At 42.0% G+C, this 24,474-nt stretch overlaps 1 protein-coding gene across 1 annotated transcript in view; it reads left to right on the top strand.

Annotated features, from left to right (window-relative positions):
* Positions 1 to 409: 409 nt before the first annotated feature.
* Positions 410 to 24,474, top strand: part of CDHR3 (cadherin related family member 3) — a 44,371-nt gene continuing 20,306 nt past the window's right edge. Inside the window, exons 1-11 of the mRNA XM_086462404.1 lie at positions 410 to 479; positions 4,053 to 4,255; positions 8,368 to 8,536; positions 11,033 to 11,118; positions 13,047 to 13,141; positions 13,247 to 13,351; positions 16,992 to 17,140; positions 18,438 to 18,627; positions 20,285 to 20,402; positions 21,892 to 21,991; positions 22,137 to 22,235. Coding sequence (XP_086318530.1) covers positions 410 to 479; positions 4,053 to 4,255; positions 8,368 to 8,536; positions 11,033 to 11,118; positions 13,047 to 13,141; positions 13,247 to 13,351; positions 16,992 to 17,140; positions 18,438 to 18,627; positions 20,285 to 20,402; positions 21,892 to 21,991; positions 22,137 to 22,235 — 1,384 coding nt within the window. The remainder of the gene's footprint in view (positions 480 to 4,052; positions 4,256 to 8,367; positions 8,537 to 11,032; positions 11,119 to 13,046; positions 13,142 to 13,246; positions 13,352 to 16,991; positions 17,141 to 18,437; positions 18,628 to 20,284; positions 20,403 to 21,891; positions 21,992 to 22,136; positions 22,236 to 24,474) is intronic.

Below are 24,474 nucleotides of genomic sequence, written 5' to 3'. Positions count from 1 at the left end.
GAAACGAGAAAACTTCAGGTTCTTGGTTTAAGTGAAAAAGCATGAATATTTGATTGTGGTATGTGAAGAGAGCACCTCATTTGCAAGAGCAATGAAAGCAGCATGGTATTTCCAGATTTAGAACATACTATATTCTTTTCATAATGCTTCAATAAATAAGATGATTGCAGTGAAAGGACTGTTACTGATTATTTTCTCAAGTGTAGCCCAGGTCTGTGGATGGAGTGTCAGCAAGGAGCAGTTCTCTGACAAGCAAACAAGCTGACGGTGTTTAGAAACTCCCTTAGAGACATGGGTCCTTTGTTTCGTTTCTCACTCCACAACATGACAAAGAGGAAGAATCTAGGTGGAGCTGATGTAAACTAGGGACAACATACTAGGATCTTCGTTCAGTTTGCATCCTGGGAACATGAAGGACAGGGTCGTAAAGATGATGAAGAGCATGCTTTTTCTCCTCAATTTGCTGGAAGTAGTATCTGGTAAGAACATGATTTCATTATGCTGCTAAAATTAGAACACTGTTGGCTGTTATACTTTCTCTTGGGAGCTTTGTAATACATATTTAGGGATCAGACACGGATGGAAAAAATCAAGTAACAATTATTTTCCTACTGAAATAGATTGAGCTCTGTGGTTACAGCAGTATAATAAAGAAGAAAATATGACTTCTTGCTAAGGCAGTTTACTGCATGAGGCACTGCGTGTGCAATAGCCACTGCTCAGTGTGACAGTGTTGGAGTGGGAAAGGAGGTCAGCTCTCCAAGAAACAATATCTCATATTAATAGTCCAGTATTTGCCTTTCAAATACTGATGACATTTCTCTTTGATGAAGTAAAACAAGCAACCAAACAGGATAAAACAGGAAGAAACTTGTAGAACATATTAGTAGGGTAATATTCACTATCTTTGCCCAGTGTAAAAACATGCGAGATTTATCAATTTGAGTATGTGCACGTTAGCAACGTAAAGCAGCTCTTCAAACTGCAGTCTGTGTGGCTCGTGGAGCACTTGGGGTTGCTCCTAGTAAGCTAGCTGCTCAGGTAGGGTCATTTTGCCCTCAAGGAACTGAAAGAGTTCCGTCAACCCTCAAGAACCTGTCAGTATTTAGTGGTTTTCCTGATGTCCCCAAAACTGTGAACAGGCCACTGCATGTGAATCTCAGCTTTCTTTGAAAAATAGTATTTTTCTAACCTGCATGGTTGTGGAGAGAGTAAAGCTTGAAGGTGTGAGTCAAGCACACTGTAAAGACTAACAAATCACAGATAAATAACACTTAAGTATACATATAGTTCTCAAAGACAATCTCATGATTGTCTTGGATTCAGCATTTGTCAATGTTTGGGGTTGGTAATTCTGATAAATAATGTATTAAATTGCTTCAGGCATGTTTTATTCTCTGAAGTAAGGAGGTAAGTAAGAACTTAATATGGAAGGAGGGCTTTTTAAAATCAATTGGAAAAAGAAGCAGCCATTTAGACGCAGTACCAAATATTTCAGTTAAAAATAAAGAGCAAGAAGTAAGAACTTGTGATTTAGAAAGACAAATCCTGAATAAACAGCCAATGAAATCTTTAGAGATAATATAAAAATAGCAACTCTTTTCTTTTTACATTTCTGAACGTTATAAATTATTTCACTGATTTTATGAATGGTTTCCATTAATGAACAGTGGCTTGCTGAGGGAACTGGATTCATCAGGTACTGTCCACAGGAGGTTATATTCAAAGTTCAGCTCCACTTATTGAAATGTATCTCTCAGCCCCTCTCAACCCAGTCTCATTTGCATGGGTGATTTTTGTCGATGATATTTTCCGGAATCTGTAAGAACATTGATAAAAACTCAGTTCATCACTGAGTCCTGCTTCCACTAACACAAATCAGTAACAGCTCAGCTGAGCTCAGTCCTACCGCAGTGTCAGTGTGACCTGTTCAGATTAACTCTTACAGGCAGTTCCCACCTCACAGACCCACATCCCAGCCTGTACCTCACCTACCTGCAGAGCATCTCCAAGGCCTTTTTTTCCATAAATGCCACAGTAATCCCAGCCAGATCAGTGATCCATGGACCTGCTGCAGCTGCAGTGCGGGAGCATGGGAACCTTCATGCAGCTGTGGACAGGGTCTGGGGAACTGCCTCAGCTCTGCCTCTTACCAGTGAGGCTGTGTGCTCAGAAGAGGTCTTTCCGGAGACACACTCTCCCACCACAGCCTAGTATGGCTGGTTATATGAACAGCACCCTGCCGTGATCCCTCCTTCTCCTCCCCACAATTCAGTGAGTTTTGCAGGCTGCGAGAGGAAGAATTGGAGGTGTCTGATGGAGCCATGCTGCTCTAAGAAGTGCTCCAGGAAACACTGCAAGGACAAGCACCTTCTGGGGTGGGCTGCCGGAAGAAGGGAGACCATAGGACTCCATGCTTTGTCTTGTGGACTCATCTACTGCTATTAGTTTTGCTTCTCACGTAGCAAAGGCACTGGGATCCTAAGTCTTTTCTGATCCTATGGGGAAAAGTTATTTGAGAGGCCAGTAATAAGATCTATGTCTATCACTCAAAGGCCATATGTGGGCTATCCCTAAAATGCTCCAAAATTTTTCTAGGGATGTAGGAAAACAAGATTTTTTGATAGTTCAGGAAAGAATTCACTAAGACTCCTAATGTCATTGGAAAGCATTGGAGCTGAACTCTCCTCCTCCAGATTAAAAAGTCTGCTGCCGTCGGAGGAATGGCAGAGTGCCTCTTTGGTAGCTGACGTGGGCCATCCTTTGCCAGCCACATGAGAACGGGCAAAGGGAGATGGTTCTGTCCCACACCACACAGGTTTGAAGAGCAGCAGATTTCCCCTTGACATTACATTCCCAAGCTCTAGGCTGAGCCTGAGCATCCAAGCAGAAACATGCTGCAGCCCTAATGGCCTCAGATTAGTTCCCATAGCAGCTTTTTACCTTGCAGCTGCCCAGCAAAAATAAAGACTTCATGGAGCCTTTGCTACAGTAATTGCTGGTGTACGAACAGCCTGGCCAGGCCCTTGAGTGAGCAGTATCTGCCTCCCTCTTGGCACACAATGTGTAGGAAGTTTGACTGAACACAGCCAGCTTTCTTGGCAAGTGTTTTGGACAAGCCAGTGAAGCCCCCCCAAGCAACAGTCAGCCCTGCCATAGTCTCACGTTGAGGTACATTGACAGTTTAGGGATGTGAGGTTAATAAGATGTTGTTTCAGGATGTGCCCTAAAAGCTGTCCTGATTTATGTTTTCTAGACACTCTTCATGAGATAAAGCACCACAGGCCTTTGTTAAAATATCAAAAACCAGAAGCTAAATGACAGAGTAAACAATGATTTTGGTTTGGGGAGTCCAGAGATCTGACTGGGAAAAGCAAGGAGCTCATGCAAAGCTGTTGGATGCCACAGCAGCCTGTGGTGCTTCCAGGCAAATTTGAACCATAGGGTGCTTTTGTGGGCCCGTATCTCCTCCAAGGACTGCAGGTTACTCTTCCATGTTCAAAGCAGAAGACACAACAGCACAACCCCCAACGCATGGGGGGGTTTGTTAACTCACACTACTCACGAGTCAGGCATGCACATAGCTACCCTAGCAAGAATAAGAAGAGGCAAAACAGAGGAAATGGGCATTGCAAACAGCTTATTTCACAAACAAGATTGCTTCTTTAACATCCAGGCCTGTGTGATTCAGGTGCTTTTTGATGTGATTAGTGCACAGAGGCAGCAATTAGCACAGAGGGTGAAATGAAATAATAGAAACATGTTTGGTTTCTTTGCTTCTATATAAAGTCATATATGAAGGCAAATGACGCAGTAACAATACTACTTTAACAACAGCCACTCTAGATGACAACAGTATAGTACTGAATTAGAGAAAAGATTGATGCTTTTGCCATTAGCACTGGATTTACTACTGTGCAATGCCACCATTCATAAGTGAAAAGAGAATCAGGCCATTTTGTGCTCATTAATGGAAGCTCTTGGCACAAGCTGTGTGCTCCTGCTAGCCTAAGATTCCCATAAGTAATTTTACATTCATTTTCATCTTGCAGGAAGAAGAACCCGGTTGCTTAAGGGCTTACCTGCAACAACCACTGTTGAAGAAAATGCAGCAGCTGGTGTTTCAGTTTATACCTTTAATGTAACTGTTTCTCCATTGTCTTCTGAAGGTGTTGCAATACTTCCTACCATAGTATATTCACATCCACTTACAGAGGCTTTTGATATTCAATCAAAAGGAGGTCTTGAATACAGGGTGAGTTTTACATTTAGCTTGAGCAATGTTCTGTCATGTAGGCTGATGTTTCCTGGATTACTGAGCACTGACAGTGCACAGTGTCTCATCTTTTAATGAGAAAAGGGTTGTAAATGCAGACTATGGTAGTATTTGGACATGCTATAATAGATATGACAAATGAATATCAACAGTGATTATAATTTTTAATTGCATCTAGGCAAAAAGCACCTATCACAATAATTCAATTTATTCTGTGATAGAAAAAATGTGATTTTTGGAAAACAAGAGGTGAAGAAGGACATCTAGGACCTGCTTCTGTTTTGAGGATTTGTCTATAGTTTTTCAACTTAATTTATATGAAGTCGCTGTGACTTTAAAATGGCTTAGTTAAACCACATGCAGCTTCTGTTTGGCCACTCTCACCTAGAATTAAAATGAATTTGAGTCACTTCCAAAATAAAGTAAGCTAAGTCAGATCAAAGTCATTTAATTCTGAACGAAGGCTGTGACACATGAGAATGTTATCGTGAGGTAAGTTATCACACTTCCACACATCTGTGATCTATTTCTATCTATCTGTTGTGTGCTGTTGTCCTTTGGCAAATGCAAAGTAATTTCTATTCTTTCAGGGTAATTTTCATTGCTGGATAAATTAGCAAGTATTAGCTCACATTTGTCACTGGCAATGAGTGTTCAGACGCATGATAACTTGTCACCCCATTGTAACTTGCTTGCATGTCTGAGCCTGAACAGTGACACTGAAGAGTGTCTTTAAACAACGTGGATAGACACTGACTCTTAAAAAGTTAATTTGAATACATTTTTCTGGGTGTTTCCAAGGAAGTTCAGGTTTTCACAGAACTGATACAAGGGCTCTTTTCTCATTCTCTTTGCTGATGCTTCTGGGAGAAAATTTGGGGAAAGTAAGACTGTGATACTAGCAGTTGCGGCTCATTGATTCAACCTGCCTGTGGGGAGCTGCTGCTGCTCCCATGCTCTCAACTCCCAGCAGAGTACAAAGCTCAGTTGTGCCAGCTCTGATAGTTCTTTAGCTGTTACCCAGCCAGATCAGTGCAATGGTCAAAAAAACTCCCCCAAAAAGCCGCCTTTCACATGTGAAGCACAGGATGTGGCTACACAAACACCTAAACTGGGTCAGCTGAGGGGATGTAACAGGTGGAAGGAAATGGATACATCCCTTAAAATGGTTTTGCTACAGGGAATTCATAATGTGGGACTCCCTTCCTAGGCTGTATTTTGGCATTTTGAATTAGAGCTATCCCTTCTGCTGCAAAACATAGGCCTTTTTCATATGCTTGCTCCTGTCCCATGCCATCTCTGTGCTTTGCAGCACAACCATTTTATGTTGCAGCTCATTGAGTGCAACTGAGAAATTAATCTGGAGGAAAAATAACCCCTCAAATAGATAAAAACTCTCTTGATTTTTTTTCATGGCATGGATGATGGAGAAATTCTTGTTCTCCATCAGTGCAGATTGTGACCCAAGGATGAAAATGAATGACCAAGAAAGGTGTGGGCTGGAGACTGCTTCTTCCAAAGTGCCAGTTTATACTCATTTCATACCACAGCCCCATTACCAAAATGGCCTGTGAGCCTTTGTATGTCTTGCTTGAACTGTAGCTGTTTTCAGGGTTTCCTAACTAACCCGAGGGACTGGAACACAGAGGTTGGGCCAGTGAACATCAGTCATGAGAAAATCATAAAGAAAACTATATAAAAATTCTGCAAATTAGCAGTTGAGTGCTAATTACAACTTGTAAGGCAAGGATAATTACACAAGTGTTCTTAATTCATTTATTTGATGAGCATTGCTACTTTTAATTATTGATACTATGTTGTTGCAGATCTGTACAATATTTTCAAAAGTGTTGTGATCCTAGATGAGATACCTCAGCTTTACCTACTGCCATTTAATCTTTGCTAAGATATAGAAAAAGGGCGGTATTTCATGGATGAATTATGGGGTTTGCAGATTAGCTAAGTACCTGTTAGCACAGGCTCTTCTGTATTTATGAAGCACATTTACTCCTGTTGCAGCAAACCAAGGCAATATCATATTTCTTGGTATGTTTTGAGATTTTTGAGAAAGTCATAGTTTCTGAGATTGGAGCCCTGCCCATTCCTCCTTGCCTTACTCTTGTTTGAAGAATCCCATGGGCAGAAGGTGTGTTGAATGCATGAAAACATACTGCTGCCTGAAACTACCTTGATGCTGTTAGTGATGCTCCCTCTGCATCCTGGGAGGGAAAGGGGGAGCAGGGACAAGTGAAATTCTCAGGTGGAATGAGGGGTAGACACTTATGGGGTTACTCTTGGCCTCCTTTCATGAAGCCTGCAGCTGCTTCAAGTGTGTACAGTGCTGCCTTTATCAGTAAGCACTGCTCCTACCTGGAGGAGAGGAGAACTGTGGCTCACAGCCTATGCCAGTGGCAAGCTGTTCTCAAAAGCAACCTAGAAAGATACTATCTAGATTCACATCTTCACTTGCAACACCTCTATAAAGGAGGATGGAAGATGCATATTTAGACAATCTGGCTGTAGTTACAACACCAATGAAAACATTTGGCTGTGAACTGGAAGGATAATCCCCAGAGCACGTAATTTCTGCTTAGAATTGGCCAGTTTCTCATTTTGAATCCGTTACATCTGTTTACTGTATTTAGATCTCCAGCAAACATTCATTTTGGAGAACAACCTTCCCACTGGTGTTACAAGCTTTTGTAGAATGTTTTTTATGAGTTAGCATCACTTTTATGGGAAATGTCTATTTGTACAATATAGGAAAGAAGGGGACCATGCAGGACATAGTTGTTTTCTCCTGCAGTATCATAACAAAAAGATCCACAAGGTTCCAGTGAGCAGCTGTTGTACATACCAGAAGGCAAAAACATTTGTGCTTCTGTTAACTGTCCTCCAACTGTCTTTGTTAATTGGCTCTATTTTGGCTTCTAACTTCGAATTGTGCTGTCATCACTTTTGTATTTGTCCTCTGGCCCTGACATCTCATCTAAAATCAAGGATTTATTTAATTGTTATCCTGTATGCTCTCCAGGCTCCTCCATTCTGCAGTGTTAGACTTGCTGTGCGCTCCTTGGCATACACACTTGTGAGCCCCAACTCTTCTGCTCCAGTTCCACTACCGTGTTCAAGCTTCACATTTTTTTAGCCACACAGCAAATTTGACAGTCACCTTTTTGTTTCTTGTCCATGAAAGCAAAGATCTTGTTTCTTATTAGCTTCAACAGTGAAGATTGAGGCATACAACTTTCAGCATCCTGCTGTTGCTCTGGACTCATCCTAAATCCAAAATGAATGTATTTAATGTTTTTTCATGGAATGTCAGTCTCGTGTTTGCACATATTCTGCATTAAGAGGGAACACACAGAGCTGGAAGCCATTAAAAAAACCCAAAACAAACCCGAAGCAAACGTTTGCCTTATCAGTCTTGCAAAACTTAAGGCCTATGCTATTTTTTAAATTAGTTCAGTGTTTTCACTGAACATTTATAGTCCCTCTCTCATACAGTGTGCTCATGCAGGTCACTTCTTCCTGTGGTTTCCTTCTTCTCCCAGACACAGCTTATACAAGGAATGGCCTGGTACCTGCTAGAATATATGGTCTCCTGCCCCAATACTCCTTATTGCAAGTGAAAGCTCTTCCCCCTAGTGCTCCTGACTCACAGAAATAGTGAGGCAGCCCTTGTGTCCTGCAGGGCTTCCTCCCAGTTTTCAGTCTTGTCACACCTCGACTGCTCCTGGAGCTTGGTGTGGAAAGGTGAAGACTTGGCACATACAATTACCTTCAAAATGTAGTCACGACCTTGAAGGCAAAGCATTGCCTGTGAGACAGGGCAGCTCCTTACAGGCTTTCTGCTCCTCAAACTGTCCCTTGCATAAGGTCCTTCAGTTACACCATGAAGCCATAACATTTTGGTCTTTCCACTCTGTTTTTCTCACATTTCTGCCGCTGACAAGAAATGTGCCAGCGAGTAGATGATCTAAAATACTCACTGCTTACTGATGGAAAGTGTCCCTTTACTTGTATTAACTCGCATAGACTATAATTTACATCTCTTGCATCATGTGCTAACAATAATTTTTTCTTTTCAGGTTGTTACTACTGGAAAACCTGTCCTAGATTATGAAACTATGCCAAAGAGGTTTGATTTACAGATTTTCGTTGAAGATACAACCGGGAGAACTGACCTTAACATACTGACTGTACAAGTGACAGATAAAAATGAACGTCCCGTGTTTCAAGGCAATATGGCAATTCAAAGTAAGATAATGGCGGTATTTGAAAAGAACAATACTCGAAAAGATAACATCAGATTAAAAAAACTGTAACTGCATACAGTGCCTGTAGCTAAAGTGGTCTAAGCATTTTCCTTTAGGAAAACAAGGGAGGAACAGGGCACCGTTTTATCAGAGCTTTATTTTACACAAATATTTGGTATACTTCATCTCTGGAAATGCCCTTTTAGTTTTCTTGAAGCTTTGACCAAAAATGATTTAACAATTTTGAAGTACCTAAAGAATTTAAAAAAAAAAAGTGGTTTTTTTATACTGATAAATATATATGTTCTTTTTTTGATGAGATGAATACTTCCTAGAGGTATATATTAGAAACTTGAAGTTTGGTGGGGATATAACCATTGGGTATGGGTACATGTTTCAGTAGGTTGTTGAAAACTGGACTGATTTGGAGAAGCAAGATAAATTTAAATGAGCGTATATTGTGTATGTGCAAGAATGTCTGAGGGAAAACAATAAAAACATTGCTCTGCCGATGTTTTACACCTGTACATTGCCTTTGCACCTGCACAGGTGGAAAACCAGTTTGAAGAATGAGATCTCAGAGATTGTGATATATGGTGGCGCAAATGGAAAGAGGCAAAGAGTTCTGTCTCCTGCATGGGGCAGATGGTGTTAACCAGGTTTACTTTCAGATCAGGGGCAAAGGTGCAAGGGTGAGGAGTGTGCAGTAGCCTTAGGAATGAAGCTGGAGTGTCTGGACCTCAGCTGTCATCAGTGCAGGCTTTGCATGCCTTATAGTAGCTAATATGAGTGATAATGCCATCAGTAAAAAGAATAGGAAATAATTGTCATACTCTCTGAGCAGTCTTATCTTGTTCATTTACTAATGAGAGGGACCTGGAAAAGTTGTACAATGAGATTACAGAGTACAGTGATATATTTCTTATGCGTTCATACACAGACAAAACCATTCAGGTAGTGAGTAAAAATATGCTCTTATTATTTCATGAAGTACTGAGAGACTGTTTGAAGACTTGACATTCTAACAGCACCTATACAGAAGAGCACTCAATAATTCAATCTTAATTTTTAAAATTTTTTTAAAAATCTGAAAATATCAAACTGCGATCTGTTCCTCGTAAGTATTCAGAGCTGGCTGCAGAACCCCCCGAGAGCTGAACTAGCAGCTGTATTATGTGGGCTGTGACTCACAGCTTGTGGAGTGGTCAGCAGCGCAGTGTGGCTGCAGCCTTGACTTCTGCCTGCTGCAGAGAGCAGGGCTTGTCTGCCCAGACGGTTTCAGACCAGGCCCGCTCAAATTCAGCCCACTTGACTAATGCCTCCTAAGCACATAGACGTTCTGGCTTCCATAAAATACTTAGTTTGTAAAGCAAATTATCTTCCCCTAGGGAAGAGGCTTTGTCATCTTCTCAGTATAGCTGGTGTCTTGCATATCATGGGTGCTGCTGGAATCTAATAATAATTAAATGTGACACTTCAGGGGATCTGCACAGCATGAAATACACTCTACGTGGGAGCTTGTTACAAATAAGTGCATCAGCTTAACTCTCAGCTAGAGCTGCCATAAATTGGTGAGCACAGATGTCTGATCTGTCTAACTGTGTGGCTTTAGTTAACAGTACCAGCTACAATTAGACACTAATTGCGCATTCACTGGTTATGAAAAAGCATCTCCCTCTCATTAAACTTTATATTCATATTGTTGTCCTCTGGGAACAACTCATTACGCTGCTCTGGGATTCCCACTGCTTTGATGAGAAACAGCAGTCAGCAGGGGTCACAGCGGAAATTAATAGTCCAGAAACAGCAGGTCCAGCAGACACAAAAGGGCATAAAGCAAATAATGTGATCTAAAGATCTGTTGTTCTGTTAATCGCTCTACCCAAAGAGAGATAAGCCAGTTGCGAGTGGCCCAGCACGAGATAGCCCAGATGTGAGAATTCCTGGCGTGGAAAGAAATACGCCTTGCACTGAATTAGCGCCCTTAATAAGGCAAAAATTTGTCAGCACAGACCATACACTATTTATTTACCTCGCAGGTGTAAAGGAAAAGCAGAAATGAAGAGGAAAGGCTCTGAGCTCCCCTGGCAGGGGACAGGTGGTAGACAGGGAGGGAATGGCAATGAGGACCTAGCACAGGGCTATGTTCTCCCCATCTGCATAGTAAAGCGAGATACTGGTGTAGCCCAAATGCGTCATTTTACTCCATACCCTGGGAGCAGCTCAAGATAGGCTGTGTGTAAAGATTACTCTTTCTCCAGAAGGCACAATTTGTATTGCAACTTGCAGTGATGGTTTCCTGTTTACAGATATGCAATTGGTTTCTTTTCATCTTTTGAGCATTTGTGCTCTTTGTGATGATTTTGGAATTAAACTTGTGAAGTGAGAAGACACAGCAGGCAGTAATACGGCTGGACAGCTTCGATGTGTCAGTATGTTTGCTGCTGTGTCCTTTATTCTTATCCAATTGACACTGAGTGCACTTACATCCATGCAGCTGTAACGATCTACATCTTGGAAGGAACCCCTCCGGAATGCATTTATAAAGTTGATGCCGCTGATCCTGAAAATGCTGAACTCAAAGTAAGTTGTATTAAAGAAAAAGACCCAGAGATGATATAATCCACTGTATCTGAAATGCTAATTGCCAGCATCTTTCAACAACTTCCTTCCTTATCAGGAACACAGGAAAAGGTTTATTCAGGAAAAAAGAAGCGTTTTCAATAATAAACTAAGAAAACCCAGCCTGGAGGCAAATTGTATTTTGGGTTCTCATCCCTCCAAAATTAAGGGGTATTAAAGGCAGAGTTTGACATAGTTAATCAGAGATAAAGTAGAAATTGTGTCTCCTTTTATTTTTTTAAATGGCTTATTAAACATTTCTTGTAGATGAGAGTGTCTAAAAGTAAATAAAATTTTTAACCTTCTTTATCACATTGTAAATTCTTTTAAACAAAACAGTATGGAAATCACAAGGCAACTGAATCTCAGCTTTTTGACAATCCCAGGGCAAACTGTGACTTTCAGCTAAGAAAATGTGTTAGCTGATCTGAGAATACTCTTGGTATCAGCAAAAATTTCTGGAAAGTGATAAGTTTGCAGACAGGGAAAAGTAATTGCACTTACCTAAGAACTGTGTTGTACCTCTGCTTTATTTGCCTTGGCTTTATAAAAGACAGTATGTTCAAGAACTGAACCTGAAGATGCTACTTCAATGTGTAGCATTATTCAAGTGAGTAATTAGCATGAAGTCTGTCCTCAGGCTTTGCTCAGCCAAATCCCCAAACCTGAGCTGGTGATGAGGGAAGCAGAGGCCTGGGGGTTTCACTCTGCTTTGTTTCTGAAAGCAATGGCAGTGAGTTCCCCACGCCTTCTAACCCCTGATGAATCTGAGGCATGATAAGAAGCTGAAAATATAGAAATGCTGGGTAACAGGTAAAATAATAATTCCCCAGAGAGGGAATTTAGAAAGGTCAACTGGCAAAAAATTTTTAAAAGAATTGTGATGACCTAGCTGGGATTTTTCAAAGCAATTTCAATTAAGTCTATCATTGCAGGAGGCAAGCTGTTTCACTCAGCTCTGTGTACCTCCTGTTTTTTTTTTCCAAAAGATAACGCTAGAGCAGTTGCATCCCCTAAACAGATCTGCTCAGTGGATTTTGCAGACTGCTTGTATGGCACATGACCCTCTGATGTTGCATACTTCAGACTTCGTGGGTATTATTAGCACCTGCACTAACAAAGGAAATGTTCTTGAGGGCTTATTGGTGATGGCTTGACTTGCGGAAGATAGCAAGGTGGATGTGGTGGCTATGTAGTAGCTACGTTGTGGCCACAAGGAGCAGGGTGCTGCCTTTCTCCCTACTGTGTACAGTGTTGGGGTGCTCAGCTCCCTCCCACACCCGGGCACTGCTGTGTTGTGCAATGCACAAAGCGGCTGCTACTGCCTGCCACCGCTGAGCAGCCGCGTTAACACTGGGCAGTTGTGAACACCCTTCAGTCTCACAGCCTCGTGTACTCTGTGAAAGCCCACTTTCCCCTCTTGCCTTCTCACATCATCTGGACCCACAAACTTTATTGCCTCCTCCATAGCTTTTTTGTCTCTCAAATCCAGCTTCACCCCATCTTCTCTCTCTTCTCCTTTGTGCATGTACTCTGCTGCCACCACAAAGCCCATTTTTGCATACAGCACTGTGGCTCTTCTGACTGGGGTCTATGTTAAATTCTCATCGTCAACCTGGAGTTCACAGAGGTAGAGAATAGTGTGGGCTTTAATGTAGTTCAGTGTCTGTGACTCTCCACTGTCTGGCAAGCAATGCACATATGACCAAGTTTGAGCTGCTTCAGCTCAGACGATCAGGGCTTGTGCTGGCATCGGTATGCCAGTGTGTTTCATTATGCAAAGTTTGAGGCAAATGCTGTACTTTAACTTGTCCCATTCTACAAGGCAAGAAATGAGTGGAGGGATATTTAAAGATACAAAGACTAATTCCTTGCTCTGTTCGTTTCAGTATTCACTGCTCCCTGCACCAGTGCCATTCTTGGTCTTGGAAAGTGGAGCCATTTTTTCCACAAAAGAATTCGATTATGAGAAAGATCCACATAGGTGAGAATGTGTTTCATTCACGTGGTCTATTAACTAGCAGTCAGCAGAGAGATGTTTTCCTACACAGCCATAGAACAATTCTTGTTTTGTTTTCTTATTTAACAGTTACTTTTTAAATATAACAGTGACAGATCCAGATGGACTCAACTCGACTAAAACAGTGAATATAAAGATAATTAACATCAATGATGAAAGACCTTACTTTACCACGTGAGTGAAAAACTTCCATTGTACTCAAAACGTAGACGTTTTCCCAGTGTTACGGCTTTGGCACCAATGGGAGGGTGTAACATAAGGACAAGTAAATATAAGAACAAAATACTACTGAAAACAGTATTTTAATTTTGTTATGATTCCTGTTCTTTTACTGGAAAGCTCTGCCCTCGTTTCCGTCTTTTATTCTTATTTATATTCTTAATAGTTTCAAGTCTTCCAGGCTCTGCCTTATACTAAGAACAGCCAGACAAGCTTGTTGTACTTGTTAGCCTTTAGAGAGGTTAAAGCCATGCAAAGACCTTCGGACAAGTTCAGACAAGGAGATGAATTTTACCCTGTGTGAACACAATCACATAGAATTTACCCCTCATGCAGATGTGCATTTCACCATAATGATGTTTATTCATGCAGAAATGTCTAGACATAAAAAGGTCTCACTTTTGATCTGTCTTCCTCTTCTTCCCAGACACACTTGTAAACAATCCCGGTGATCTTTGAAACACTGTTGACTTACTGTGTAATAAGCAGGAAATTGTGTCATAACACACAAGTCAGAAATATCTTTTGAAGACTAATGGAGTTTTAGTTGGATTCAGTAGTATTGTTGAAAATTTGGAAAAATGGGAAAGCAAATACACATGCCACCAGCAGGCTGTTTTGTGGTGGAAAGCATTATGGATGACTGTTTCTGAAGCAGGAGCTTGACAATTATTGCAGTCAAGCTGATTCTGTTGTTGATTTATCTCTGTCACTTGCATGAGACACTGATTGGATTCAAGACACTCTCTCAATGTCTCCTGATCCTGAGGCTCTCCAGGGTCGCCGCTGAGAGTATTTATGATGGCTGCTCTCCTGCCATCTATGTAAAGGAGAAGACAGTGTAGCACCTGGGCCCTGCTGAGAGGTTTCCAGCCACTTGTTTGGAGCAGTCTTCTGGGTGCTTTGTGAAGCCAGAGCAATGCACGGCTCCTGGGCTGAGGCCAAGGATCTGGACCTTGCTGGGTAAAGGGGTGGAGAATCTGAAGAAACAGAAGAGTGAAATGTTAGAAACAGACATGGATTTTTTTTTTTGTTGCTAACTTATTTAATACTTGAACCTCATGTTTGCAATAATCAATAAGATTAACAGCTCGCTCCATGTTACTGTACTGCTACAGCAGGAGGAATCTTCTTCCCAGTGCCAATGATTGCAAATTGTGTTCTAGACTGATTATTTCCTCCAAATGTTGCCATTTCTGTTTATTTATCCTTGTGTTTGGAATACTAAAGGAGCTCTTTTAAATATTTATCCATTTGCTCGAATTAGTGAAAGCTGCAGTGACTTGAGGCATCCATAACATCTAAGGTCTAAGACTCAGTTCTTGTATGGCACAAATAAGGCATGGTATTTGTTTGAATCTTCTCCCTTTTAGATTGACACTACAGACAAAAAAAAGCAGCTCAGAGCTCAGCAGCTCAGTTTGTAAAGAACTTTAGATTAAATTACACTTCGTGATCTGTCCTCAATATGCACATGTACGGCCTCTTGCCTGCTAGAATGTGAGCTGCATGCTGAGGCTATGTACTTTCTGACACTATAATAATTAGTGCTGGGATGGGAGCTGGGGAAACTTGACGAGTTAGCAAACCTTCTTTATTTTCTCCCGATCAAAGCTGTCAAGAACAGTTTCAAAGGGCCCTTTTAATTGTTCCCATAGTATATGCAAGCACATCTGTTTTTGGTGTTCACAACACTACATTGGCATTCAGCCTTTTGAAATTCTGGCTGTTAGAATCGATGGAAAACTTACGGAGTCAGGAAAACAAAGGAGAAGACAAGAAAATAAACATATGCTTCCTTTGTAATTACATCGCAGTGTCTAAAGGGTCTGCTTGAACTATCCTGTAAAAAGCCACTGGCAGGTGGCAGACAGATGGACAAAAGGGCACAGCCCAGACATAGCTGTGTAGGAAGTGGCTCCCAGCTCCTCCCCAGATGTACCAGTACTCAGTGCTACAGGGATGTGCTTGATAACATCCTGCTTCTTCCCAAGAGAGCTGGTGGGGACAGGACGACCTGTACAGGGTGCAGGAGGGATGGTAGGGCTGTGAAGGTGGAGCTGTGGTGAGTTTGCTGTCCACAGAGAGGTCAGAGTTGTGGTTGCTGTGGGCATAGGGAGTTACCTACTTTGAACCAAAACCAGCTAGAGCTGTCCCTCCCGTATTCCCCAGTGATCAGAGGCATTCTGGGGTGGCATTTTTGGTAGCAGCGAAGGAGATCTGTTGCTATTTATTTTGTTTCTGAGTGACTCTGGAAGCAACAGGAGAACAAGGAAGGAAAAGATCAATGCCAAGAGTGAGAGAGAAACTTAATAAATACACTGCCTCCTCAGCCTTCACAAACTTCTTGTTTACTTCTAGCTCTAAGTTAGGGGTTTTTTACTGGGAAAATCCCACGTGATTTCTCTCCTGTATGCTTTCCTCTTTTCAGATGAGCTGACAAAACAGTTGAAGATACTGTGTCTTCTTAACCATTTTTAAAACTGCAAGTGGAGACGTGGAGGCATGGGATCTTTTGTTCTGTCTATCCAACTCTCTGCTCCAACTGCTAAGTGCCCCATGATGTTGGTTTTCAGAGGACAACGAAGGGCTCATGCTTTCCTATACTGGGAACTATAGACTAGTCAATTTGTTAAGTGGTGGCATAGGAAGTTTAAAATGCGCAAAAAGGATTCAGTCTGAAACAGACTCCTAAAGCTTTTTGAACTCTTGAGCACCTTCAACTCCCTTTCATTTCTAGAAGCAAGAGATGTTTTTGTGTTTGTGTGTATTTCAGCAGTACTAATCAGCCTTCATAAATTCCTTGTGCAATTTTTCTGTGCTTGCCCATGCCTGCTTTTGCATGTGGTTCACGTACTGTAATTGCACACCTCAGTACCCATGTGAACATGCAACTGCGACCATTACAAGCAATCCTGCACAATTGCCTGCCAGACTATATCTGAGCTATAAAACTCACTTAATTCATGGGAAATTTGGGAGCACTGGCATACCAAACAGTGGCATTAAAGAACCATTTTCTCTATGTAAAATGAATCAGACAGACAGATGTTGCTGGGAGTTTGGAGCATGTTAATCTGTGAGTGCTCCTCCCTGCCTCCACCTACTGCCAGGGCAACTCAGCTTTTTAGTTATACTGTTGTCCCCAGCTCCCAGCATTCGTTCCAAAAGATGATTAATTCCATTACTGCTTCTATTTTTGTTTTTCTCTTGCAAAATGAAGGAATTAAAGCAAGTGGTTTTACAATCAATCTGGTGGCTCCATAGGGAGATGGACTGCATAACTTAACAGCCCCTTCCATCTTCAGCTTCCATGACTCTGTGAGAGTTGTTTTTACTGTGAAAAAGTTGCAGGGGAAGGACACTTATTTGTGTGGCTATGTCATGCTTTATGACCACATACCAGTTCAGCTATTGCTAGAAGTCCAGCTGGCAGAACCCATGACTGGGTTATTTACCCTGATGTGCAAACAGCCATCTCTGAGCCCAGCATGGCCATGGGGCTGCTGGTACAATTGGCTGCTCGGCTAAGTCTGTAATCAGCTGCCCTTGCAAACACAGATGAGCGCTTGCTGAATTTTGTTTTATCTTGCAGAAAACAAAGAGTCTACAGGATTCCAGAGGAGCAAAGCCCAGGCACCCTTGTTGCCAATCTAACAGCTAAAGATCCTGATGATGAAGACTCTCCCAGCAGACTTTTCTACAGCATCCAGTCTTCTAACAGATATTTCTCCATAAATCCATGTAAGATGAACAAAAATGTGCCTTCTGACACCCCCAAAAAAATAGAATGGGTACTTTGGAGAAAAGGTTTTTGCCTTAGTTTTAAATTGACTTTATTCTGTGGCTACCCCTAGAAATAAGAAATGCTCAGTACATTATTAGGGTCAAATTCTTTCATCAGTTGACCAAGGTTCAGCAAGATATTTTGAAGAAAGTAGTCCAAAGGTGACTTCTTGACAAATATTGACTTAGGGCTGGAGGGTGATGGTCCCTTGTGTGGAAATAAGATTAGCTGCCTTCTTTTTAATCTCTGAGGCCTGCAGGGATCCTTCTGGGGCTCTTGAAACAGCTGCACATGGTTAGATCATAATGTTCTCTCTCTTGCCTTGAATCTGCTGCAGCATTGAGGTGCACAGCAAATCTGCAGCTCAGCTTCATTTCTTGACTCATGACCCTCCTCAGGCAAGGCCATCCAAAAGACTCCTTTCTCTCTTGCTGGTCCGATCTCCTCATGCTCTCTGGGTTGCATACATCAGTGCCCTGAGGTTTTTGCTCCAGGGTTGGCATCCAGTGACTGCTTTACTCCTTTTCTGCTATTGCTTTAGAACTGCTTACCACAGCTGTAAGAGGTGCCACACAACACTGTGCTGTGGAGGCTCAGGATGATCCTTAAGTGTTTTGGATTCTCTACGCCCTTTGGCCATATATTGCCACCCTCCCCCTCAATTACACTCTACCTATTTTATATATATACATGTATATATACTATTCCTCTACCTCCTCTGTGCTCTGGAAATAGTACTGTGCTGTGCCATAAAAACCTTCTCTTTTTGAACACTTGGCACAATCTGTCACAGCTAAGAGCAGCTCTGTTGATGTGTGAGTAGATTTAGAGGTGCTGAAGGATGCTTGAATGATAACAGTAGAAAGTGAAGCCGTCTTACTAGCTAGAGAGCAAGGACAGCTCAGGCATTAGCAGCTCATTGTCCTTGATGCTCTGAGTGCACTCAACTCTGACTTGCACTAGCTCTTTGAGAGCATAAGGGAAATCTAGCTGTTTCCCAAGTCCTCTGCTGAGGCCAGCTATGGCATATTTTTGAGCAATGGCTATCTATCCATTAAAGTCTTACACAGAACTTTCAGAGCCGTTTTGTATCATTTAAAAAAATTACTAAACCAGCCGTGACTTGCACAGAATAGGAGATGTTTTATTCTGCTACCTGTCTGCTGAGTTACCCTGTCCTCTTGCATGTACACCATGAGTGTTTGTTACTTCCCCTCATGCTGAACATCCAACTTCTGGCTGCTTTCTACCCAGCAACTGGAGTGCTGCAGGTGACTGGGAGAATCGACAGAGATGCCCTTCCACTGCGGCTCCACCCTAACATCTCACTGATAGTCCGGGTGGAGGACAGTCTCAGCAGTGGATACGACAGTGAAATGGAGATCACAATCATTATTGATGACATCAATGACAACCCACCAGAATGCAATCCTTCTGCCTTCAGGTATTGAGGGTCTTCATTGCCTTAGTGCTGCCTTGTTGCCCCAGACCAGTGTGCAGTCTAGGGCACATCAGTTAGGGTCCTCAGACCTACAGCTAGAGTTTCAAATGGACATTTATCATTAGCCTCTAAAGGTTAGTTCACTTTCAGTGTCTTAAGGCATGAAACTCAATTTCCTGACATGTTCAAACTGGAAATTTGGACTAAAAGTATCTGTATATAGTCAGATAATTTCTTTATCTTTCGGATACCTAAACCCTTCGGCTATTGGGCCCATGTGTTATAGAGTTTCTTTCCTGACCTATACAGACCAAGGCTCCTCCTTTCTTACTTTATGCTAAACAGTGGGGAATCGTTCACTAGGGAAAGCTTGCCAGTCAGTTCTGGAGTTTTATTTTAAACTTCCTGAGCTTCTTTTCTAAATCTCTCCCTGATGACCTGCATGTTTTATGTGTAATGCAATTTGTAAGGTCTTCAGAGCCTGGACCACCTCTTGTTATACGTGTCCTCTGTGCCTAGTAACTTAGTCATGGACTTTGCTACGGCTATGAATGCTCTGAGTCCTGTGATGGTCAGGTAGTTTATATTTGCAGATAGGGACATAAGATTAACTCCATTTTACAGATGAAATGTGTCATAGAAAGACTGAAAAAAATGTCCATCTGAAGTGTTTGATGTGCCTGGGCTCTGATCTTTCAGGGTACTCCACATTGATTAGTGCAATTCTTCCAGCTCAGAATAAATGCAGATAAAAATCCAGCATCTCAGCCAAGAACTTATGCAATGAAGAATTCCCAGCTAGTGGGTATCTGTTTAAATTGCTTGCTCACTATCTAATAGAAATGTCTTGCATCTAAATCACATACTTTTACATACTGGCAGGAAGAGAATCCAATTCTTCAGAGCACTGCTTAGTTATGAAATCCATGACAATAACACAAAAGTCTCTTTTTTATCTAGTAAGCTTAGATTTTGATCTGAATGAGGCAAAAATCTTCAGGGAAAAATGCAATAAATAAAGAACTAGTCCTATATGGTTTGCACAGGGCAACACAATCAGGGCTTAACGGTATTTCATTTAATATTTTCTATTTAATTCTCTTGATAAAAAAAAAAAAAATCAGTTGACACCCTCTGCCCCCAGTTCCATTGTGTGCATCACAGGGACCAACAGCAGGGCCAGAAATGCTAGTTTCACAAAATGACAGAATGGTCCATCTATTAGTTAAGGAGAAAAGAATGAGCTTCTCGTCAGGAGAACATTATAACATACTGAAGAAATGAGTGTTGTAAAGATATTTTAAAATACTAATTATGAATTGAACTAATCTTGAACACTAAGATCTCATGGCAGCTTCTGAAAGCTAGCTGAGTTCCAGGTTTATGGTTTGGATCTGGCTAAATGTTTATGTCCTGCTCATTGAACAGGGCTGTTGTCCACCACAGCATATGGATCAGATTCTGGGTTGCTTCATCAACTGTTGCCTATTTAGATCTAGGATTTCAGATAGAAAATAAATGGAAGTCAATATTTTGATATGTAATATATGACGAGTGCAAGAGGAGAAATGTCAGACGCTCTGATGGGAAACATGTTTGTTTTACACAGGAAAGAGGCAAACGAAAATATGACTGCTGGGACATTTCTTCTTGATCTTAGAAATTACTGTAAAGATATTGATGTTCATCCATCAAACAATCGATTTAATTTCACTGGATTATCTGGTTTTGGAAGCAATAACTTTGCTCTGGAGTCCACCGTGTCTGGAAGACTTGTGGTCAGTCATTTGAGGTTTGATGTTAGATTGTCCCATTTCAGAAGTCAACTTATGAAATATTTTAAGTTTTTTGAATTCATTGCCTATAAAAGAAAAAAAAGAATTACTGTAATTCATGCCACAGTGGGTATGATGTGAAGAATGACTGTTTTGACTGGATGTGAACTACATACCCTTTGATAGGACGCTTTCTATAGATTCTACAGAATTTGATGAACAGAGAACTGTTTTCTCCCATTTTAAATAAATGTGCTAGATATAATTGGAAAAAAAACCCCCTTTTTAGGGAGTGTGAAGCACCCACTTTGATATGGATAAACAGAGAAATTTGATGCTATTTCATACCCATTTATTCATGACAGACTGTGGAAGATCCTTGCTATTCAGCATGAAGAACTGAAATACTTGAGAAATCCTACACTCAGTAGCTACTTCCCAGCTTCATTGGTCAGAATTGTAAAACCACTTTGAGTGGTAAATTTTCACAAAAGTGTGATGGGATTTGCACTTGTGTGATTTTGCATGTCAAAATATGGGTTCCTTATGCTGATAGCTGCTGGCATATTTGCATTGGCCAGAACCCCCACCAGTTGCTGGACATGTGCTATGGTGGTTTTTTCGTTGCTTTAAAAGGAACCATGGACAACTACAGAAAAAGGGAAACATAACAAAAAGCAGGCATTCTGTCTAAAAGACAAGAGTGCTAGAGAGCAATAAACCGATTTTGAACAGCTTTAATTTTTGATCTGAGGTATACGTATCAATGAGCACTGCCCTTACCTGCTTCATCTGCCAAGATACAAAGCATTTTCATTGCTGCACGGGATATGATTGTTGTCAGACCTCGGATCACCATATAGCCTGTAACAGGCTATCATCTGAAGCATCCTGTTTCTCTGGGAATTTCCCTATAGACAATGGATGGCTGTGCTTTAGTCCTGCTGCCCTGCAGTTTATGAGGCTCCTATAGAAAGATAGAGAGTCAGGAGATTAGGATTTAAATCTGTTCGAGCCACCACTTAGTAACAACTTGGTTCCTGGACAAACACTTGTGGCTGAAACTGATACCTTTAATTCATGGCTGCAGGCATGACCTCGAGGAGTACCTATTACTATTTAGCAACAGCAGTTTCTTGTTGAGCCAACAAAGGGCAGAGTAAATAGTCAGCTCATTACATGAGCTTTGAATTAACTAGGTAAAAGGCCAAGACCTTATGATCCAAATGATAAAATTTTCCACACTTAAGGGGAAAAAGTTTTCTTGGCAGAAGGAAAGAGTTTTGAATTTCTAAGAGACACCAGAGTGTGAACATGTAGAAAAAGCCTGGAATTCAATCCTGTAATTGATTAATAGCCTATATTACTCCTACAGAGAAATTCTGTATCTTCAAGGGGGAAATGGCACTTACAGAACGCTGAAAAAAGTAATTGTTATCATGTTCCTTTATGCAAGGAATTATAAATACAATTATGTTTCTTTTTAATTTAGATGACTGCAAGTATTGATTTAGAAAACCCAGCTAATCTTGGAATTGGAGTTTATTCTTTGACTGTCAGGGTGCAAGATATTGCCTGTCCTAACTACTCAAGCAAGTATCCCTTTTACACTTCTTTTGATATTTTCCTGTGCTGTAACAGCATGGAGAGAGGAATACCATATGTATTTTGAATATATGCATGAGAAAAATTCACAGCCATACTTAACTATGATTTAATCTTCTGTTATATTTCCAGATATCATCTACATTTACATCAGGATAAAGCCAGTGAATGAATTTTTTCCAGTCTTCAGTAATCCATCATATGAATTTAATGTTCTAGAAATTACTAAAGGTACAGTACATAGCACCTACATGACAGAAATAATGTTGCCATGTTGATAAGCACCTTTTTGCTCTAAATGGATTTTCATATATTTGAATGAGGAGAATGGCTCAAAGTTCCAGTTCAACCAGGGTCTCACCATACAACCACCTACTACCCTTAAATAGACAAAACTGGCAACGATTCAAATTGTACAGATGGAAGCTGAGACACAGACAAATTCAGCAATTGCACAAGAAATCTGTGACAGAGCCAGGAATTAAACTCAGATGTCTTGTTTTAGACCGTCTTTCTGCTCTTGCTAAATTAGCCTTTTGGAGGGACTGCGACAGTGCAAAGAAACCAGTATAGACTGAAACAGATAAGCGAGGACTCCCTTGGCCCAGGCATGGTGCAGGTTGGCCACCTCACAGTCCCCTTACACCCAGCTCACCTTAGGTGCAGCAGGTGTCCTGAAGATGGGGTGGGATGGGAGTGCTCGGATGGGGCAGCTGCGCTCAGTCAGTCAGCAGTCAGAGCAGCTCCTCATGCCTGGAGCCAGGGTTGTCCCCATTCCTGCAAGCCCAGGACCAGCAGCTGCAAACCACTACGGCCTTAAAACTTGATTGAAACTGTTCACATGCTTGACTCCCATCTCCGCACCCTTCCTGTGCCCTGGTGTGTCCTGCGTCTCATGTGTTTGCAGAGCAGTGCCACAGTATTCTGCCTCCTTGGTAAACCTTGTATGCCAGGTGTGACTGCCTGCTAGCTAGCTCTGTGCTGTGCTGCTCAGTGGGCACAGGAGTTGGCATGGGAATGGCATCTTCCCTAGCTTCAGCCTCTCCCTCATATGACCTGATATACCAAACACAGGCATTTTGACGCAGGGCCTCTTACTGACTTTATTCTCTTGCCTGAGAAAAAAAATGAGAGGTACGTTAGGTGTATGCTGGATAAATCTTGACCCTCATTCTGAACTTCCTAGGGTCACAGAAAAATTGAAGGGATCTCTGGGGGTCTCAATTCCAACTCGTTTTCAAAGTGAGGCTAGGTTCAAAGTTAGGTCAGGTTGCTCAGGGCCTCATCCAGTTCCTTTTTGAAAAGCTCAAAGGATGGAAATTCCACAGACTCTCTGAGCTCCTGTTCCAGCTGAGCAGCCTTCGTTCCAGATAATTTTGCCTTGTACCCAACTGGAATGTTGTGGCTTGTGTCTGTTCTCTATTGTTCTTTCACTTTCCCCTTCATGAGAAGTATCTTGGTCTTCTGTATTATTGCCCTTTAGGTAGTGGAGCACGGCAATTAAATCCTGCCTTTGCCTTCCCTTCTCCAGCCTGAAAAAACCCAGCCCCACTAGCCTCTCCTGCTGTATCCTCTGCTCAACCCTCCCCAACCTTTCTGCACTGTTTTAGCATCTCTCTTGTATCTGAGCCCTCAAACTGATCACAGGTAGCTTTATGAGTGCTGAGCAGAGTGGATTAGTCACTCCTCACCATGTGCTGGTAACAAACGTGTTAATACAGCCCAGTATGCAGTCTCCATTTCCCCAAGGGTGCCCTGGTGGCACATGTATAACTTATCCACCAGGGCCTGGGGTCCATTCCTGCAGAGCTGCTGCCTGCTCAGTCAATCTTAGCCTGCTCTGACACATGGGCTTGTTCTGGTCCAGGTACGGGACTTTGCATTTGCCTGTGCTGAGCTCCATGAGTCCTGTTGGCCTGCAGCTCCAGCCTGCCAGGACCCTCTGAATGTCAGCCCTGTCCTCCAGCACATTCAACACTGCCCCAGGCTGCTGTTACTCACAACCTGCCGCAATGGCCACGTCACCAAGGAGGACGTCCAACTGCATCACTGCAAATGAGTGGGACATGGTGATGCTGCCCGTAAAACTCCAGGAGATTTAGCAGCCAAATAATCTAGTATCTGCTTGAATTCATCAAATTATTATGGCCAGGGCAGGCTTAAAGCACAGACAAAGGCAGCTGTATCTGTGGTCAGCAGACCTGTGGGCTCTATGGTGCTTCCGTGTCCATTTGGCTAAGCCAGGAGGCAGGGGGTGGTGGGGAGGAAAAGGCATGCCTCAAGCAGCTCCTCCACCCTGCCCACAACCTCCTCTCCCTTGCCACGGGCAAAGAAGCAAGCCCAAACTTCCAGCCATCACCCTCAGCTCTCTGTTTTCTTCCTTCTCTGGTCAGGAGGATCCTGCTAAAGTCCACAGGTCCGCAAAAATCACTCCTGCCTGCTCTGTGGAGAAGCTGTCATTGGCCACTGC

This window comes from Leptosomus discolor, chromosome 1 (assembly GCF_034619465.1).
Source record: "Leptosomus discolor isolate bLepDis1 chromosome 1, bLepDis1.hap2, whole genome shotgun sequence".
In the NCBI taxonomy this organism is placed as follows: domain Eukaryota; kingdom Metazoa; phylum Chordata; class Aves; order Leptosomiformes; family Leptosomidae; genus Leptosomus; species Leptosomus discolor.
This window is presented reverse-complemented; position numbering and strand designations above follow the sequence as displayed.